This window comes from Vanacampus margaritifer, chromosome 16 (assembly GCF_051991255.1).
Source record: "Vanacampus margaritifer isolate UIUO_Vmar chromosome 16, RoL_Vmar_1.0, whole genome shotgun sequence".
NCBI classification, from domain to species: Eukaryota; Metazoa; Chordata; class Actinopteri; order Syngnathiformes; family Syngnathidae; genus Vanacampus; species Vanacampus margaritifer.
Genome location: NC_135447.1, coordinates 7,940,966 through 7,961,895, shown reverse-complemented (window position 1 = coordinate 7,961,895; position 20,930 = coordinate 7,940,966). Strand labels below are relative to the sequence as shown.

The following is a 20,930-nucleotide window of genomic DNA, read 5'->3' as shown; positions in this document are numbered from 1 at the left end:
TCTCTGGATGAAGAATGTGTATCATAATGATGTGCTTTATAACTATTATAAACCTAATTACTAACATGGTGAGGTTTTCTTGCATCCCGTCCTAAGGATTGATCAATGACCTTTATACTCAATATAAAATTTGCATCATTGATTCATCATAACTCAGCTATTTTTTGTTAAGTACAAAAGCTTAGTCTTCGGTCAATGCTTACAGTAATTTCTCATCTAGTTGTTTTGCATTCTGTTTATTAATTGCTGTTTTTGATGGATCGCTGCTGTGTGCAAGCAAACTACAGCCTGATGTACTACTCTGTCAGCTTTGTGATCTGATAGGCCTGCCTTGAGACTCTATGTAAGGTTACTATAGTTACAGGCCAAAACGCCACTGCGATCTGGCTTTGCTGAGAGCCATCTACTTGCTCAGTGTTGAGTATCCACCTGCCGCTCATGTATTAAAATTAAAAGTAGTGGTGCACTGATTTTCACAGGAAATCAAGACAAAAAAATGTTAATTAACTCATTCACTCCCAACTATTTTCACTGAAGCAATCCCCTTCACTCCCGGCTGTTTTACTGGATTTTTACTGATTTTGCAAGGCCCACAAAATAATGTGTTCTATTGCTATAAAAACATGGAACCTACCAAAAGAAAGATTAGAGTCTCTTCTTTCATCAGGGAAAAAAAGTATATTTCTAAATGTTTCCATTTTTCAGCAATTACTATTAGAATATAGCTAGGTTTCCTCTATTCACAAATCTGATTAGAACTGTGGGTAAATGAATTTTTTTCAACATGGCCCTGGTTGATGTCACCTGCTGGCCGTTTTTGTAATAACTACAATTTCTTCAACCATTCTCAGCAGTTGAGAGGCTGCAACAAAGCATTTTACATGTTTTAGCATGAAAAAAACGTATAAATATTTCTTTGGGACACTTAAAACATTTAAAATAGAACGTGTTTATACGTTTTGGGGAGCAAATGAGTTAAGTGGCAAAATTCGCCAATTGTTTTATCCGTCTGAGTTTACCTCTTGCTGTCGACTGAAAATGACATCACAGTTGATCAGGGCTCAGGTAGCGACCAATCACGGCCATTTTAAGTCAACAGCAAGTGGCAAAATGGTCGCCCCCTGAGATGGATAAAAACAGGGGATTTTGCAGATGAAATCACATTCCACAAATACTAATCTGATTATTGTGTTTAGACTAGTGGGGACACACATACAATTTATTATTGTAAAGAACATTTTGGGGTTTCTACTTGAGATTTTACTGTAATTAATTAAACAAAGAAGACACATGTTGCCATCATTCATAAACAAGCATTCCCTAGTTCAAAATTGTTTAGTTTTCTTTTGGTTTTCTTTCCGTTGCATTCTTTTAATTTACTGGAACATATAAGTAGCAATTAACAGCTCTTGACCCATCGCTGACCAGTGAAATGTCCAGATCCTTTCACACATGTGAACCAAACTGCACTACTGCATTATATAAGTAATGTGCTCCTTGCGGACAAAACGTTGCCCATCCTTTCTTTTGTACCAACAAAGAGCTAAGAAAAGGATGAAAATGGCCACGTTCCACCATACCATTCACTTCTTTTAGCTTTGAGCACACAGTGAACAATTTTTTAGTAGGAGTGTTGATACAGGTTTGAGTCACAATGCTCTCAGGGGAACCTCCTATAATAAAAATGTGTAATGAGAAAACATCCTCCATGAACCAGGAAATAGTGTGCTATAACAGATGGGAAAACAATTTATTTTACTTTTATCAACAGCTTGGCCTTGGGTGAGTGCCATTCTCGTTATTTATGTCACTTGGTTATTCATACACCAGGAAAGCCGGTCAGAGTAACGCCACTGCTCCCTTATTAAGAAGGAAATCGACAGAGATAATTTGCAACGTGGTCATAAATCCAGTTGGCAGGGGAACCTGGGTTAGGCCTAGGACATACAAAAGGGATTAAATTATCAGGTATAGGAATCTTTTGGGATTCTCACCAGAGAGGTATTTTGTTTGTTATGGATCCACCTAGACCTAGAGGTATAGCTTGGTGCATTTTATTTATTTATTTTTTTTAGATAATTGCTAGAATGGTTGTAGAACTGAATACAATGACCATATTTTTAAGTAGGATTTTCTGGATTCACTTTTTATTTAATTACTACTAATCTTCTACTGCCATATGATAGACAAAAATGCATTATTTCCCGACTGTCATTGTAGTGGTGTAAATGATAATTCGCCACTCACAACAGTGTCATTTGCCTAATTGGGAACACGTACTGGTTTTCTAATGCAGTAGATGATCTTGTCATAACAACATGTCCTCATGTATTTGTTTGTTGAAACATTTAACTCACATGACAGCCAATGTTTGTCACAAGATCACCCAATCTATGCAAGAGAATGGAGAGACAATTGCCTTAAAGGGACAAGATAGGGAAGCACAGTGACCTAGTGGTTAGCATGTTTGCCTCACAGTCGAGAAGCCCTGTGTCTAGTTTTGGGCCCTCCTGTGTGGTTGTTTGCATCATTGATTGAAAAATGTAAACTTGTCCATGGGTATGAAGGTTAGTGTGATTTGCTGGCACCCAGTGCAGGGGTATACCCTTCCCGTTCCCGCCCAAAGTCAGTTGGAATAAGCTTTAGCTCATCTGCCTCCCAAACTGAGCATTTATTTTATTCATTTATTTCTCTTTTTGAATGGTATTATATTAATTGGCTCTGACATTGTGCTCTGGTAGACTGTGTCTTGACACTTAAGACACAGTGGTAACGGTCTTTTATGGATAAAGACTCTAGACTATTTTTGAACGTAACCCCCCCCCCCGCTGATTTGGCAATGTTAGCATGCCCTTTTGGTCCAGACTGTGATATCCTAGCAACAGGTGGTTGGGTTATTATAACACTATCTGTGAGCATTTTTGGTTCCTGTGCATTATCTTTTATTATGATTATAATAATAATTATTATCATTAAAGTTTTTTTTTTGTGTGACAATATGTTCTATGCAGCCCCGCTAGTCTAGATATGGTATTCTGTTTTTTATCCATTTCAAGGGCAACCATTTTGCCACTTGCTGTCGACAGAAGATGGCATCAATGTTGTTCAGGTCTCAGGTAACAAACAACCAATCACAGCGCAGCTTCAGAAAACAGGTGTGCTGTGATTGGTCGTTGCCTGAGCCCTGAGCAACATTGATGTGATGTCATCTTCAGTCGACAGCAAGCGGCAAAATGGCCGCCCCCTGAGATGGACAAAAATGGCTGGATTTTGCTATGTAACTCATATTCCACAAATGTAATATTAACCAGAATGTCCCGTTTAGACTAGTGAGGTCACATATAACATATTATTGTCAATAAATGTTTAAGGTTTAATATTATTATTAAAAATACTATGCTGATGTTATCTTCACCTCATGAAGTATCATGGAGAGAGCTCTGTACATGATTACATCTAGATTCAGGGATTATGATTTTGATAAAATTGGAAAAAGAGAACACAAGAGACACAATAACTACAAGATGTATTTTTTTTCCCCCGTCACTACAAAACACATCTCGTGCGTGATCTTTCCCACCTCACGTATTTCAACAGTGCATCTGACATTTTGCAAGGTATTATAGAGCTGAGGGCAACAAAAACATTCAGAAGCTAGTCCACCATGAGTTCCTGCAATTGGTCATGCATACTGTTGAGTGTTGACCCACATTTGGGGGGAAAGGCAACCAGGAAGTTGTAAAAGTCAGCATAGGAACCAGCACAAGTTGAGCCTCTTGTTATGCTGGGGGGGATTTAAGTGTTGTCTTCTTGCAAGTGGTTGCACAGTTAAACTCCCCCCCTCCCCTCCCACTTTCTTCTAAGATGAAAATAAAAGGTTTATACTGTAAAGTCAGGGTCAGACGGGCTAATCGGCTGTCTTGCAGTTTCTATAAGCGTGTGACTTTCGGATCAGCTGTGACAACTGCGATGACTTGTGCTCTCCCCCTCTCTCTCTCTTGTTTTTCTATTTTACACTGCCAAAATGCTCACTGTACACAAATGACGTTGTGCATCAAAGCACGTGTTAAAGATTACAAGCCGTCCCCTCCTCCCGGTGCCTCCAGTTTCTTGCTGTTGTCGACTATTGGAGCTACCAGCTGACCTACTTTCTCCCTCGCAGCGACTCGCTCCTGTTTACAAGCCTCGCCGAGAGGATGGTGGACCAAACGCACTTGAAAGTGGATTTATTTTTATTCCCGTTCTTCCTCGGCGTGGCGGAGGAGAAACTAGCCGAGCCGGAACCTGCCAAACCGCGCTCATCAACCGGCCTTTTCCAATAAATGCACCTTATTAACTCGTTATGCAATTTAATGCTTTTGGTGCCAGCTTCTCGTGGAGATCTGCGCAATACTCGCCGCCTTTTAGTTTGCGGGAGATAAAAAACACCATGAGTACATTTTGTCCTATTTTATAGGCGTGGATGTTTGTTTTCTGCCGGACGCCCTTTCTTTGCAAGGTATGTGGCTTTTACATTCGGGGTTTAGCGGTAAAGTTCAGCGCAACCTGTCAAAATGAATTGGAGGCGGTCATGCCCGAAAAATTATTTTCAAGACTTTGAGTTAATCATTTATTGCAGGGGACACCCGGCGTGTGCTGAAGTTTATACACACACACACACACACTGGGCACTTCATTAGATATGCGCTCAGTTTTGATTGACATTGTCATATGTTTATTAAAGTGCGTACAGTATGTTCTGCCCGTCTCCATATTGAACCACTACACGGCAGTCTTCCACAAGATTTATTGAACCAACGCACATGAGCTCTGAAAGCCACTAATTGCAAAGTAATCAGTTTCTCTGATTTAGCTTTTTAAAGGTAGAGGCTATGTTTGAGTAAATAAATAAATAAACTAATTAAACAAATGTCGCAAAAAGTATAAATGCTAAGCTGAAATAGTGATCTTGGTGGTAGAAAAAGCATTAGATTGCTCTGCCTGTCACTATACGTTGCTGGCATAGAGAAATGAACAATCATGCATGATTTGTATAGTACTGTAAATAAAAAACTTTTTTGACGGTGAAACTAAATTGGCTTTAGTATACACACTAACTTTTCAGAACACACCACTGCACAAAAATTAGTTTACACAGGTCCTGTCTGTCGCTCTGAATTGTCCCTAGGTGAGCTTGTTAGTGTGGATGGTTGTTTGTCTGTGTGCCCTGCAAATGGCTGGCAATCAGTTCTCAACGTGTATTGCCCGAAGCCAGCTGGGATAGGCTCCAGCACCCCGGCGACCGTAGTGAGGAATAAGCGGTCACGAAAAATGGATGGAAGGTCCTGTCTGTCATTATAAGTGAGCTGAATTGAGAAAGATGCAATATTTGTAGTACCGGTAAATAATACTTGCACAAATTAAGTGAAATTGGATATGCAGTGCAGTTTGACAACACAAACATACAGTAGCTATTGTTATATTATGCTGTGAATTTGAGTATTAGTGTCTTGTCAAGTAGCGGGGCTGTGCTGTGTGGATTCAGATCTTGACCCCAACCTTCCTGTGCGGGGTTTGGATGTTGTCCGACTCCCCGTCTATGGATGTATTTTCACTGGGTACTCTGGCTTCCTCCCTCATTCCAAAAACATGCGTGTTAGATTCACTGACCACTCTAAATTGGCCATGGGTTTGAATGTGAGTGTGAATGTTTGTGATTGACTGGCAATTAGTCCACGGTGTATCCTGACTCTCACCCAAAGTCAGCTGGGATCAGATCCAGCTCAGCTAGTACCCTAAAATGAGGATAAGCACAATAGAAAATGGATGGCTGGTGTCTCCAAAGTGCAGTTTTACAACATAACTACAACTGCAGTAATTAACATTTTTAAATGCCTACCTTCCACCGTTCATTCGATCAGTAATTTCCAACCACTATGCCGTGGGAAATTATCCAATTACATTTAATTTGTTAAAAAATTATCATTTATACAATAAAAAAAAAAAAATCTTTGTTCATCTTCCTATGCCTGGCAGAAAAATTAAATCCTTTTCAGACAGAGTATAGAAGTTATGTTATTAACCCTGTATCCACCTGTTGCCATTCATACAGATTAATATCTTTGTGTTCAATTAAACAGGCCCAGATGTCCCACCTAGTAAGTACATTTGTGTGTAAACTGACACAAGCTAACCGTTACTTCAGCAGATGTACTTTTTATGTGCTTTTTAGGGAGATGGCATGAGATTTTTCTAATGTCGAATATATACTTTCTTGGCAAAGGTGTACCTAATATTGTGGCCCAGTAAGTGTGTATTAAGCAGACATTTTCTGGGTTTTAAGATTGACATAATCCACCCCCGCTGTTGGGTTTCCACCTGATGACATGCATGGCAAAGCACAGAGGGGATATTAGTCACAATGATGATGAGAAATCACCACACAGTTTGTCAGACTGCTTGGGTTGGGCTGATGTTACCCAACCAGGTAGGTTTGTCTCCAATGGCTCTAATTGTGTCATTTATCCGCCTGGGATTTACATGGGTTGCTCTACAAGAGAGGATCCCACCCTTCAACTGGGCCACTTATTGACTGTGTGCATGCTGTGCAGTCGCGGGGGTCACTGGGTGCAACATTTGGACATCCCACCGTAACCTAATACAAGTGCATCCTGTTCCATTCGGGTGGCATTATCTGGAGTACAAATCACAACCTATTTCTATGTAAAATGTATTCATAAATTTCTCTATGGCAAAAAGCCTTGCTGGATATCACACAAATGCATGGACAATACAAATCACAACTTGTTTCTATGTTGCATAATAGTGTCTATGTATTCGAGAGATTGTCTATGACTAAAAACCCTGCTGAGAGCGCTATATAAATCCGATGTATTATTCTTATTGTTATAATGAAATATGTTTAAGGTCAACTTCCCCTTTAATTTCATATACTTTATAGTGAATAGTTGAGTTGTAAAGTTTTACAATATTTTGCTGGTTCAATCCTGGTTGTTCACCCTTGATGGATGGCAGCACTCTAGTGAGGCACATTTGATGATCTGATTGAATGTTATGACAGATGTCTACTTTACTTCACTGGAAAAGAGGTTTCAATACATGTGAATTGTTTTTGCTGACCGGACATAATCTAATTTAGCTCTACACCGTTCTCAAATTATACTTGTACCTCCTGCCACCCTTTTTAAAATGTATTCTCTGAGGTTTGGATTTAATTTACTGTGTTGGTTTATTCAGACGCTGTGCTCCAAAGGTTGAGCAGTACTACAACCTCCACCGGGTTGGTGAATGATTTTATCTGTAAACAAGCATGTTTAAACAGCTCTAATCCTTATAAGGTAAACACGCTGGGTTTATTCTTATCTGCTGCATACAGTGAACCTATTGACTGACATCTCCATGTCATCAAGTTTGTCTGATCCCAATGTAAAACTCGGTATGCTCATGTACATTCAGTGCGGGGGTGTAGTGAAATGTAATTTGATTTTAAACTCATTGGAAGATGCTGCTGATGATGTTAAAATGGGGGAAATATCTGCTGTCACCGTCTGTCACCTGAAGAATGACATGAGTTATCCTACACCACCGTGGCAGAAAACATGACCGTGCCCTTATAAATGGTCAAAGATTAACCTATAAAAACATATTTGAAAAGACAACAACACACCTAATTGGCCTAATAATTGATTATTAACCAATTAAGCGTTGATTATGTGGAATGGATTCTTGATTGGGCTGCATTAGTTGACTGGAAGCTCAGGCAGTGTTTCCCACGCCATGTTAATACTTGGGCGGGCCACCCACGTAAATTAGCCACCACCCAAAAAGTTTTCCAGAAAATCTATTCAAAAAGAAAAAAAAAAACGTGTTGCAACAGGCTATACCGCATGTAACGTTAGTTCGCCGTCACTCAATTTGTGGATCGTGAGGCTAGAGGAGACGTAGTAACAGGACTGAGACCCACCTCCCGTCCCTCCCGCGGGAGCCCACCCACTCAAGTAGATTTTAAATCTCTGGGAAACACTGACTGCTGCAGAGGTGTTGTTGACCAGCCTGCCAAAGTGCACGACCTCAGCTGTGGGTCTGTTTGAGAACATTTTGTTCAGTTCTTAACTCTTTGACAGTCATAACTGAGCATATGCATGGGGTCTTATTAGTTTGCGCAAGTTGCTGCAAAGCATTCTGTCCCTCAACAAACACTTAAAGTGTGAAACATCCCTTGAGCAGGAGGTGTTGTTGCTCCATTAATGGTCAAAACGAAACCCAGTGGTACGTTGTTACAATCAAACTAGCAGTTGTTACATCGAAGTTCCTCACAGGCAGTTCAAAGCTGTCCGTTTGATCTTGAACTTGGAACTTTGTGATGCCGGCTTTCTAGCGCGAGTTCAGGTTGCTAGTTTGAAAGCTTTAAATACTCCAGGGCACACATGTAACCAGATGCCGGTGCTTTTAGCTCTTAACCTAGCAAGGTGTGGTTTTAACCTCATTACAGTTAAAGAATGTAGGTTGATATGCGTGGCTTCACTTTACACCATGATTATCTGTGGTGGTCCTGATGTGCTTTACTATCACACAAAGACACTTCCCAAAGGACTGACTAGATGAATTACATATAATTAGTGTAAAAAAAAAAAAAATCAGTTAAGAAAATTAGTCTGTCTTTGTGCCACTAAACACGATCGTAATACAGTAAAATTGTTTGCAAGGATCATATACATAGCGCATTTCTTGCTGAAATTAATGAACGTGAAGGTTTGTAGAAATCCACAACAAACTTTGCAATTGTTCTATTTCTTATTACAAAAAAACTAAACTAAAAGAATGTAACATTGTGCTTTAAAATGACGGCCACAGGATATGTAAGCGGATCAGGAGTGTTCATTTCACACCTGCTGCATGTACTGTAAATGTGCCACACAGGTCTGTAGCAATTCATTGATGCCATCCAAAGAGACATGCTGTCAATAAGTAATCTTGTCTAATGCCTGTTGAAGGTTGTAAAAATGCGGACAGCGATGAGAACTATGCCAGAAGCGGGGGTACACACAAACACGCTAAATTAAACGGATTGAAGTTAGCGAAGTCTTGATTGTTCAATATCTCCAAAATATTAGACCAACTGAATTGTTTTTCACCTCCCGGAATCGGAATGGGCCAAAATTCACAATCGAAAATCTTTAACACCAAGGTTGTCAGTAAGGTGGGGGCTTTAGGACCCAGATGCGGGAAGGCAGAGGTGCAGTCCAAAAAGAGGTTTTAATTTCTAATCAAAAAAAGCTAACTTCAAAATACAAAATAAACTGAACTAACAAAACATGAAGCTAAACATGACAAAACAACTAAGGCGAGACTAACAACATGACATGGATCCAGATAAGGCAAAGAGGTCAGCGTGACGTGGCGAAAGACTTACGACAGTGGCAACAATGAACCGACACAGACAGGGGGGAGACAACCGACCAAATACACCAACACTAATGACATAACAAGACACACCTGGCTGAGGGCACTGATTGGATGACACATGAGGGTAATGGGGAACGGTGGACACAATCAGGGTTGACACAGACACCACACAAGGAAGGGCAAGTGACCTGAAACGAGAGGAGTCAGACTTTTCACAATAAAACAGGAAATGACACGACAAGGGGAACACACAAGGAAAACAGAGGCTAAACATGACAGGGACTAAACAAGACTGAAAATAAACATGACAAAGGTCAGAAAATGACCTGATGCTCAAACTGTCGCACTGCCTGACATCAACAAGCACACATCACTAAACCTCAATTCAGCAAAAGATTAACTCAAGCAGAGGATTTAAAGCAGTGAGACTCTCGCGAGTACTTTGGTATATCCTGTGTTCTCCAGCCTTGTCACTGGTTTCCTTTTTTTTTAACCTTCCCGTTGATGAACATGGACTTGGTTCTCTTGATTGTGTAGCTGCTCCTCGCCAGCAAAGATTCAAACTCAGGACCTCTCGACTGCGAGGCAGATGCACTAACCACTAATCCATCATGAGATAGAGCATATGGGGTTTATTATCCCCCTCTAGGCCTTCAAGTTAAGAGAACTTAATGCATTGTTTAACTTTTGTCAGTATTTACTGTAGCCACTCAAAACATTGACTGATTAAAGCTTTTATGATGGCAACAGTTTTGAAACTGGAATGGATTAATTCCATATACCAGGGGTGCTCAAGTTCGGTCCTCGAGAGCCCCTATCCAGCCTGTTTTCCATGTTTCCCTCTACTAACGCACCTGACTCTTGATCAGGATTGTCATCAGGCTTCTGCAAAGCTTGCTGATTAGCTGATCATTAGATTCAGCTGTGCTGCAGGAGGGAAACATGGAAAACAGGCTGGATAGGGGCTCTCGAGGACCGAACGTGAGCACCCCTGCCATATGTACTGTATGTTAATTTCAATAACATTGGCTTTGAAATTAGAAGGAACTGGAATTTAAGCGGCAGTCAAAAGTAGATTGTGGTCGATTTTGAGGTTCTGTTGTAGGATAAAATGTTAGCAGAGGGACTAAAGTCTGGAAATGGATGCAAATTGTATAATTTATGAGCGTCTTGCTATCCCCAAGAAACTCAATGCAGAGGAGCACTTAAGTGTTTTTTTTCTTTCTTTTTTTCTTTTAAACAGAAATTTGGAAACAAATTCTGGAACGCGTCTAGAAGTGTCACTTCATTAATCAAATCCAAATCCTTTCCATTAGATGAGATTGGCACATCTGATTATTACACACCGCTCTAGCATTTAATTTTGTCTATTTCCTTCCCTTTCTATTACTTTTCAAACACTGGAAATAGTGACTTTGCCTTACATTCCACAAATGTATTCCTCTTCAGGGAGTCTCATTTAGATAAATAATTATGGAAATAACCGTTTATGAGCATTTTCCCTCCAGACCGCACTTACACGTCACTGAGCGAACCGCAAATACAAATAAGCGGTGATTGCTTTGAGCCAGTTTCTCTATCAGTGAGCTAAGAGACCACATAACATATAGGTGTTGGGTCATCAATGTTAGCTCTTAGTAGGTGTTTATTACAGAGGCGTCTATTTCATACTATTGTATTTCATTGTCAGAGTACCGAATATGAGGAAAATGATTGTTCAGTGCTTTTTCTTTGCAAGGTTGTCATACGAAGCGTCTGCTTCAGACATTTTTTCTAGGTCAAGGGAGCTCCTTTTGTGCAAAAACTATTTTAATGTGGAACTGAACAAAGTGTTTTCCTGTTATAGTACAGAAAATGATCCAAGGTTTGTGGGGCTTTTTTTTTTTTTTTCAATGGCTAAAATGAAAGGTAGAATTGACAGAAAATGTGTCATTTCCAGGATGATGGGATCTTTTACAATCTGTGTTCACAGGATTTTGGCCTTTGTTCGGCTGCCTGAGTGCGCTAGTTTTGTGCGAAGGTGGGCTCCGATGAGGTCAGCGCGGATGAGACTCGAGAAAGGGCCTGGATGGGAAAGAGCGTGAGCATGGACAACCTTTCGGACTTCGGAGGCCCTTGTCCTTCCAGCCACAGAGACTGGGAGTACGTTTGAAAACAAGCTTCCTTTCAATCTGTGACCTTTACTACATTGCCCGGAGGGGGACTTTCTTTTTACTCATGATTGAATGTTAATAATGTTTTAACAAGTAGATCACTGATTGTACATCATGCCTTTCACAATGTTCATTTTATTCAAGAATATTTTTATGTGTGGTAATAACTACGGTTAAAGTTCTATTTACACAATAAGAAATATCACATATTATTTATTTCAAGGCATGATGGTATAATGCGAAAATTTTTCTCTAGAATTTAGCATGTAGGCATCTGACCAATCTCAATTATTTCTTTTCACAACTTTAATAGTAGTAAAGGCAAACCATAAATGATAAAACATTTTAATCATTGAAACTAGGCAAAGACCTAGAAGAAATTGATTCAGGGATGTGATTTGACCAAAGTGAAATTATCTGAAAATTTAGCCGGGGGTCTGGGGGCCGCTGGCACCCAGCTAGGTCCAGGGCAGTGCCCTGGTGGGGGGACAAATAATTGTATCATGACCAAATGATAAGTAACTCATATTAGAGCATACCACAAATGTCTTTGTTATAGCAGAAGATGTTATCTGTCGGAGTCATGTGCATACACAATGAACTACTAAAAAAATAAATAAATAAATCGGATTTTTTTTTGGGGGGGGGAGAGAAAAAAAAGCGGAATTCCGCGAATTAGCGGAAAAATCACATCCCTGTTGATTGTGATATGTATTTTTCTGTCATGACAGGAAAAAAATGACAGCATTGTACAGTATTTATTAGTATGCAGGGGTTTTCCTGTATACTGTGGCCACCTCCACCTAATTTGCTCACCGTTTTTTTTTTCCCCAACTTTGAAACATATTGTGCTGTACAATAATTGGTTGTAAAAAGATTAGTTACTGATGTAATGCTCTTTTGTTCTCTGATAGATCAAAAGCTATATTGAGTGACTGTGTGAGCTGCAGACTGTATTTAATTAAAAACTAATTTAAGCTTCAGTGCCACAGTTACATGGTCACAGCACTAGAACGCATACAGTGTGTATTATAGATGAACTCAAACTTCTAGGCAGCACATGAATATCTGGCTCAGTGGATTTTTATAAACGAACCTGTCATGCTATATTTTAAACATGAACATGCAATTTAATAAAGTGATAAGGCTGGCTCATCATAATAGAAATAAACGGTGCTGTTGCCAGGGAACAGAGAATCTTTTTTTTTTCGGGGGGGGGGGGGGGGGGGGGTAAGATTGAGAAGCTTTGTGCATTGTTTGAGGATCATGAACTATATTTGAATTTGTACCCATTTCTTTCTAGTTCTCGGAGCTGCACAGATGATTTGATGGACGAAGATGAGAAAGACCGGGCAAAAAGGTACTATAGACGTTTCCATTTTGCAATCACATTCTGATTCTGTGACTTCTGAAGTGCTGATGACTTGACTTGAAAAAGCCTTTTGGTGCAATTTCTCCAAAATGCCTCCTCTAACTCTGTTGACGGAAAATGGAGTTTTGAAAATGTGCTTCTAATGAGAATGGCTCTGCAGGGCGTTGACCTCACTTGGAAAACAACATAGCAACAACAACAGCTCAAATCAATAGGGAAACTCACTCGTTACTTTTAAAAGATTTGCAATCTTCTGTCTTGTAAACATTGCTTACAACCGTATAATTAAATAAATACTCCATTGTGAAAAGACAGAGAGTAGACAACTTATTATTATTTTTTTTAAGTAATGTCATATTTTTGCAGACTACCACATTGTGAACAGGCACATGGACATTCACAATGGCCACTGTGAGACAGCGTAAATAATCCGATTTCTAGTTTTACTTCAATTTAAGTTTTATCTGGGATTGCACCAAAGTGCATTGGATTCTTTTGTCTACTGCAAATTTTCAAGGACATCGTTTTTGCTGTGCTAGTGGTGTCAAAACTTTTGATTTTTGCCGCCTTCTGGAAACTGACTGACCTTGTCTTGACTGCTAAAGGGCATCCCGGAACAAATCGGAAAAGAAAAGAAGAGACCAGTTCAATGTACTCATCAAGGAGCTATGCACCATGCTGCAGGGCCAAGGCCATCCTCGCAAAATGGACAAGCTCACCATACTGCAACGAACAATTGACTGCTTACAGAAACAAAAAGGTAGGACCAAGACAATTCTTGTTTGCTCTCCCTTAGTTACCGTTGACAATGAACACACCTCATTTATTACGCATCTTAAACTGTACTTGCTGTCCAGACATCAGTGTTCAGAATGAAACGTGTGACGTGAGACAAGACTGGAAGCCTTCATTCCTCAGCAACGAGGAATTCACCCAGCTCATGCTCGAGGTAAACAGATGCGATAGACCCGACATCCTCTCCTCCTGATGATTTCAATATGGAAAACTGGGCAAGGTCTTAGGATCAGCTAGCCAGCACTTCATCTGCAGTAGCATGAATACAGTGCAGATTCTCTCAATGAGTCTACTAACAAGAAAACAGTCACCAACTCGCTGTGCAACTGCTCTCTTTTTTTCCTCTCACAGGCGCTAGATGGTTTCTTGATAGCGTTAACTACAGATGGAAACATCATATACGTGTCGGACAGTGTGTCTTCACTTATTGGACATTTGCCGGTGAGTGTAAAAGCATAGGGGAGATGCAGTCTTCTAGTTTCTGTCAATATTTGTCCATAACTTGGTAACAAATCGATTGAAATGCTTAAAGAGGAAGTCAACCTTAAACATTTCTTGGCAATAATATGTTATATGTAACCTCATTAGTCTAAACATGACATTCTGATTAATATTATATTTGTGGAATATGAGGTATGCGGTAAAATCCAGCCATTTTTAGCAATCTCAGGAGGCGGCCATTTTGCCACTTCCAGTCGACTGAAGATGACATTGCAGTTGCTCAGGCAACGACCAATCACAGCTCACTTGTTTTCTTTTCTTTTTTTTATTGTTCATTCGATTTGACGTCATCATTGCTCTCCTTTTTAAAAAAAAAAAAAATAAATAAATAAATAAAATGTTTTTTTTCTCTTTTTTCTTTTAATATATACATACACACACACACACACATATATATATATATATATATATATATATATATATATATATACATACACACACACATATATATATATATATATATATATACATATATATATATATATATATATATTTTTGTATGTGGGTGAGCATGTGCATGTGCATGTGCGTGCGTGCGTGTGTATTCATCAGTTCACCTAAAGCCCATTAAAAAAAAATCCCATACTAATAATATAATATAATAATAAATTGCCAAATGCAGAAACATCAATGTAAGTTATCACGATGTAGTGGCTCTCGCTAACAGACAGAATTAAGTAACCAGAATTAGGTTAAAAAATTCTATATACGTAGACCATGTTTCTATAAATTTTGATATTTGGTTTTTATTTGAGGCAGATATTTTTTCCTCACTTGTTTTCTGAAGCTAAGCTGCGATTGGTTGTTACCCGAGACATGAGCAACTGTGATGTCATTTTCACTCGACAGCAAGTGACAAAATGGCCGCCTTCTGATACTGATAAAAACTGCTGGATTTTGCTACTTAATATCAACCAGAATACCGTATTTAGACTAGTGGGGCTGCATAGAATATTATTGTCAATATTTTTTTGGGGAGGTTGACTTCCCCATTAACATTGAATTGTAGCTATTTTGTCTCATGATACTATTGTCCACACAATGTCTGTCAGACTGTTTTCCTCATGTTTACCTTGATACGTTCTTTTGTGGAAGCCTGACCATTCTTTATCTATCCTATCGCATCAGTCAGATATGGTGGACCAAAATATCTTAAATTTCCTCCCGGAGCGGGAACACGGAGAGGTGTATAAGCTGCTATCATCCCATATGCTGATGTCTGATCCCATCGCTGCTGACTTCCTGACCAGTGAGTCGCCCTCTTTGCACTTTGTCTGCCCCCCCTCACAGTTCAGGACCATTTGTGTGTGCCAACCTGGTGAAGCGCGAGTTAAAAATACATGACAGATGAATACAGTCGATTCAGTCAGGCCTGCAGGATCTATTTAAATGAGAGAAAAAAAGAGGTTGTGGAATTTGGGTCGGTAGTTTATTGGATTGCTGATTTGTATGTCTATAATTAGCCTTTTAACTAATAATAGTCACATGCTAAGTATCATAGTTTAGACTTTTAATCACTGTTATGTTAACACAGTAATCTCCCAGCAATGAACTATCCCGGGCTCAAGGCTCTGACCTTAATCCTGCATTACTATTGGGCTTTTTACAGAAAGAGAGATGTGACTAGCGAAGCCTAAAAACAGTTTCAGAACCATGTGCGCCAGGGGCCCAACGCACATCAAAAGGTGCTCCAAGTTGCTGTGGTCTTTCCACACAAAACATTTATGATGATGCATTTTCATGGGGTTATTTTTTTAACCATAACATTGTCTACACTTCTGTTGTGCAGTACATGTTTATGTTGTAGGACATGACCAAAGCTAATCATACATAAACGTCTTCTCACAGGATTTAAGAAATGGAAGCACTCAGATTTTAAGTAATTATGTCATTTTCAGGTGACAGGAAGTGGCAAAATGACCGCCCACTGAGATGGATAAAAATGGGTGGATTTTGCTGCTTAACTCATATTCCACAAACACAATATTAATCAGAATACTGTGACTAGTGGGGGTGCATAGAATATATTATTGTGATGAAAATGTTGGGTAACTTTCCCCTTTATATTCCACAATTATTGTAGCCTAGCCTTCTCCATTTCCTCGCCCAGCTGTTGTACATAAAAATGCTTATTTGCTTTTCTGTCAACACTGAATTAAATGTAAGATGCTGTCTTTAGGTGAGGCACATGTGGAATTTTGCTGTCACCTTGCCAGAGGGAACATTGATCCAAAAGAGCCGCCTGTGTACGAGTATGTCAAGTTTGTCGGAGATTTCAAGTTTCATAACAATGGTGAGCAAAACCTTTTTAGTAACACACCGAATCCAGTAACTTCATGACCAAAGTGGGACTGTTATTTCTCGTAGTGCCTACATCCTCTTGTAACGGGGATGAATTGTCGCTCGCAAGAAGCCTGCAGACGTCGCTGGAGGAGCAGGTCTGCCTCATTGCTACTGTACGATTAGTCACACCGCAGTTTCTCAAGGTGAGACTCGTTGTGGTGCATTCAGCTTGTGTCAGCATTACTTGACAAATGGAGACCAGTGCTGATTGAAGTGTGATAAATGTGTTAGCTGACTTTGAATGAGGCTTTTTTTTCTGAACACACTTCGAGAGTCAGCCGAGGTCCGAGCGGCACATTATTTCCATGACAGTCAAAGAGGTTTTAATTTAACAATATGTCAATTTTATGGTTGCCCATTTAAAGTCAGAAATGATTAATGGACTAATTATTTTAACGTCCACTACATTTTGTGATTTTTTTTCTCTCCTAAATCCGGACCGTTAGGAAAGTCATTTTGTGGTTGTTTACATGACTAAAAGCAGATGAGTTCATGTTAATGGCCGCACTTGTGAGTGCCTATAGCCTTTCATAGTAAGTCTTTGTCAGGCTTGCTGCCATGCTTGAGTAAACATTGCTTGTTGTGAAGTCATTGAGGTGACTTCCCCCTCCTGTGTTCTTATTTATTTATTTATAGGATTTGTGTAACGTGGATGATCCTCGAGATGAATTCACATCCAGGCATAGCCTCGAATGGAAGTTTCTGTTTTTAGATCACAGGTAAATGTTCACGAGTCCCAAGAACATCAGCAGCCAGCACTGTTGTTGTTTTACATACTCGTTGTTGTTTTTGTTACAGAGCTTCTCCAATCATCGGATATTTACCCTTTGAAGTTCTTGGAACATCTGGCTATGATTACTATCATGTGGATGACTTGGAGCTTATAGCTCAATGTCATAAGCAATGTAAGTAAACCCTAGTCTGTTGTCGCTTCTTTCTTCATAACCTGCAAGTGAAAGTCTTACTAGGTGCATTCATTGCGCAATAAGAGCCTATGAGGCTGCCCAATTTGCTCTTATTTTATTTCTACCTCGGATCAAGAGCGTATTTTTTTGGCACTACAGTCGACAGAAAATGTTCCCTTCACTTATACAGGGATGTGATTTGACCAAAGTGAAATTATCTGAAAATTTAGCCGGGGGTCTGGGGGCTTCCGTGTTTTCAAGTACTTTCAATGCACTCACATGACAAAGAAATAGACAAAACAACAGCATAAATTTTCAATGTATATTGAACTATCCCATATAAAATGGCAGTTTTAGTCAACTCAAAATCAGTCACATTCAAAAACATTGGACTGCCTTTGCTTTTAAAAACTATCACTGAGAATATCATCATATCTAACTAATGTGATTACTAAGTTAACACATAAATAATGTTGAATAGTTCAAATTTCATGAACAAATAATTGTATCATGACCAAATGAAAAGTAACTCATATTAGAGCATACCACAAATGTCTTTGTTATAGCAGAAGATGTTATCTGTCGGAGTCATGTGCATACACAATGAACTACTAAAAAAAAATAAAATAAAATATATCGGAATTTTTTTTTTTTTTGGGGGGGAGATAAAAAAAAAGCGGAATTCCGCGAATTAGCGGAAAAATCACATCCCTGCTTATAGTAAATAGCCGCAAGCCTAAGGGAAATGAATGACTGACTTGAATAGGAAATGCTGTATGTTCTCAATTGTTGTCCTTTTTTTGGTTATGTTCCTCTTCCTTAAATTTGAATGTTTACGTGTGATATCACACTGTTGATTCAACTATCACCATTTGAGAGACCAGATGTCTTGATTGTCTACATTTCTCTTCCCCAGTAATGCAGTGTGGAAAGGGTAAATCTTGCTATTATCGCTTTCTGACAAAGGGTCAGCAGTGGATTTGGTTGCGGACGCAGTACTACATTACTTATCACCAATGGAACTCCAAACCCGAGTTCATCGTGTGTACTCACACTGTTGTCAGGTGAGATTATTTTGTCCGTTGTTGCTTGCCCGCGAGAAGGATGCGTACCCTTCTTTTGTTGTTTTGGGATTAAAGATGCCTATGAGGCAAGCCTCATCCTGGAGGAGCACTGTGACTAATATAGCGGTCTTCTTGTGATTCAGTTACGCTGAAGTACGAGCCGAAAGGAGGCGAGCGTTTGGCCTTGAGGAGCTCTCTCCTCCTGAGATAGCCCCCTCCTCTGCGAAGGTAGACATCCAGAAATTTATCCATCTGATATCTACGAAATATCCGAATTGAGAGCCCCCCTTTGTCTGATATGTTTTCAGGCCCAGGATCTGTACTTCGACATGTGCTCCACGATGGACCCGCCACAAGACAGCGGCGCACGTTCGGTATCCTCCCACAGCTCTCGGAAGTCCTCCCACACGGCGCTGTCAGACTCCGCATGTGAGTCATACTCTGCTCCCTAAAGTGCCAACTCACTCAACAATAGGTCGACATAAGCCGTTGCAGGATTTGATGTCCAGTATCAGCAATTCAGAAAACTGGGACACTACCAGATAATCCGGCAATGCATCCATCCAGTATAGGACACATATAGACAAACAACCATTCCGATTTACACCTGTAGACAATTTAGTCCTAAAATGCATCATTTAGGGATATGTGAAAAAGCTGTAGTAACTGAAGAAAACATGCAAACTCTGAAATATTCTTAAATTAGAACATTAACTGTGAGCCAGTCATGTTAACCAATAAATCTCCATCCTCCATAAACCAGGAAGCAGCCTAGTATGTTCCAGTCAACCAAACCCAAATATGGCACTTTTCACTCATATCAACAGTGTCATCCTAGTGCAGGGGTCTGCAGCCTGCAGCTCTGGAGCCACATGTGGCTCTTTGGTCCCTCTCCTGTTGACTCCCTTTGGATATCTTAAAATTTAGTATAAAATAATATAATTTTTTTTTTTTTTTTTTACATAAAATATATTTTTTTAAAAAAATCATAGAATTACAATAAAATGCCTTTGGAATTTTTTTTCTTCTTCTGTGCAGCAGCAGCAAATTCATACACAGAGACCTGCACACCGTCATGGCAGTCAACTTCTATTGGGACCGAGAGGACGCCTGCCAGACTCCAAGTTGGGCGTTCAAAGGTCAGTTTATACAAAGGCTGTGTGTGTGTTTGGACATGATTAAAAAAAATTTTTTTTTAAAAATAACGGCAGAGAAACAACTAGACATATTCAATGGTCAAATTCTTAAAACTTTCAACTTTCTATCACCTTATAGAATTCGATCCAAAGACAAAATTCCTTTGACCTGGTGCCCCAAATGAGCCTCCCCCTTTCTCCTCCATGCAGCAAGAACACAACGATGGTTAGTGTTGAGACTTCCCTTCCTGTCATTTGTCTTCCTCTCTTTTGTTTGCATGCAGTGCTGTTAGGTCTCTTTCTGCTGCTGTGCGTGTGCGTGAAAGAACTTCCTCTCAACTGTGTACATTGCCTCCAGGTTATAGGATTAAGTACACAAGTCAGACAACAGCTAGCTAGCTTTCAAATTGCCGTCTGCTTTAAATGCAGCTTTGGAACCTTCAGCAGTTTGTCCCATTACACTTGGAAAGTCTATGTTCATGGCTGTGTTATTGCATGATATTCCTCATTTAAGACTAGTATATAAATTTGGTGTTTTCAGCCACAACAAACACAGCAGCAGCCGTCCATGTTTCAGCTGCAGCAGCCTCAGCTGGGTGTCATGAACCAGCTGAAGGAGCAACTGGAGGAAAGGACGCGCATCCTGCAGGCCGACATAAAAACGCAGCAGCAGGAGCTGCATGACATCAAGGAGAAGCTTCACCTCGCTAATCTTCAGGTAACCAACTCCTCATACCAGCTTAGACACCCGAGACCACTTCAGCCCGCAACATTTATCAAGTTTCCATTGAAATTAACAGGCAATCATGGGAATATGCTATATACGGAAAGTGGAAGTATATTGAAATTCAAACGCTAACTTGAGAAATGTGGATTTATTTCTCGAGTAACAGTGGCTTTAATTTACCATTATGCTTAGGATGATTGTATTGCACTATATCATGCCAAGTAACAAAATTATGGAAACAAAAAGCATAGTAATAAACACTGTTGGATTGGGGTGTGAATTGCCTAGTAACTGACGATTCGATTTGTATCACGATTCATAGGTCACAATTCGATTCGATTAATCCCGATACGAACCTATAAATTGATTATTGCGATTTATTTATTTTTTTACTAAATACTAATCAGTAAACTTGTACACGTACACTGTAAGATTTGTATAAAAATGTATTTATTTATCTGAAAATTCCGTCTTATAACTGAGCCACTGCATTCAACAAACAGGTTGCCGTCTGTTTCATGTTTGTACA

General features: G+C 39.6%; 2 protein-coding genes across 5 annotated transcripts in view; one reads left to right on the top strand and one right to left on the bottom strand.

The window, feature by feature from the left end:
* radx (RPA1 related single stranded DNA binding protein) overlaps window positions 1-20,930 on the bottom strand; it is a 42,743-nt gene that overhangs the window by 8,688 nt on the left and 13,125 nt on the right. Inside the window, exon 16 of one of the 2 annotated variants that reach the window (XM_077546177.1) lies at window positions 9,409-9,593. The exons of the other annotated variant lie outside the window; for it this stretch is intronic. Within the exon in view, the coding sequence (XP_077402303.1) occupies window positions 9,474-9,593 (120 nt within the window). The 3' untranslated portion in view covers window positions 9,409-9,473. Of the gene's footprint in view, window positions 1-9,408; window positions 9,594-20,930 lie in introns of those variants that run through there. 2 annotated transcript variants of the gene reach the window in all.
* The window catches only part of npas2 (neuronal PAS domain protein 2), a 40,048-nt gene that overhangs the window by 13,423 nt on the left and 5,695 nt on the right, over window positions 1-20,930 (top strand). Inside the window, exons 1-17 of one of the 3 annotated variants that reach the window (XM_077546175.1) lie at window positions 4,005-4,498; window positions 11,378-11,547; window positions 12,862-12,918; window positions 13,536-13,690; window positions 13,788-13,879; window positions 14,077-14,166; window positions 15,355-15,475; window positions 16,406-16,519; window positions 16,594-16,712; window positions 17,206-17,288; window positions 17,368-17,474; window positions 18,391-18,538; window positions 18,682-18,766; window positions 18,847-18,967; window positions 19,577-19,677; window positions 19,814-19,900; window positions 20,216-20,392. In XM_077546175.1, the coding sequence (XP_077402301.1) occupies window positions 11,474-11,547; window positions 12,862-12,918; window positions 13,536-13,690; window positions 13,788-13,879; window positions 14,077-14,166; window positions 15,355-15,475; window positions 16,406-16,519; window positions 16,594-16,712; window positions 17,206-17,288; window positions 17,368-17,474; window positions 18,391-18,538; window positions 18,682-18,766; window positions 18,847-18,967; window positions 19,577-19,677; window positions 19,814-19,900; window positions 20,216-20,392 (1,731 nt within the window). In that variant the 5' untranslated portion in view covers window positions 4,005-4,498; window positions 11,378-11,473. Of the gene's footprint in view, window positions 1-4,004; window positions 4,499-11,377; window positions 11,548-12,861; window positions 12,919-13,535; window positions 13,691-13,787; window positions 13,880-14,076; window positions 14,167-15,354; window positions 15,476-16,405; window positions 16,520-16,593; window positions 16,713-17,205; window positions 17,289-17,367; window positions 17,475-18,390; window positions 18,539-18,681; window positions 18,767-18,846; window positions 18,968-19,576; window positions 19,678-19,813; window positions 19,901-20,215; window positions 20,393-20,930 lie in introns of those variants that run through there. The other 2 variants (XM_077546176.1, XM_077546174.1) reach the window with 2 other exon arrangements.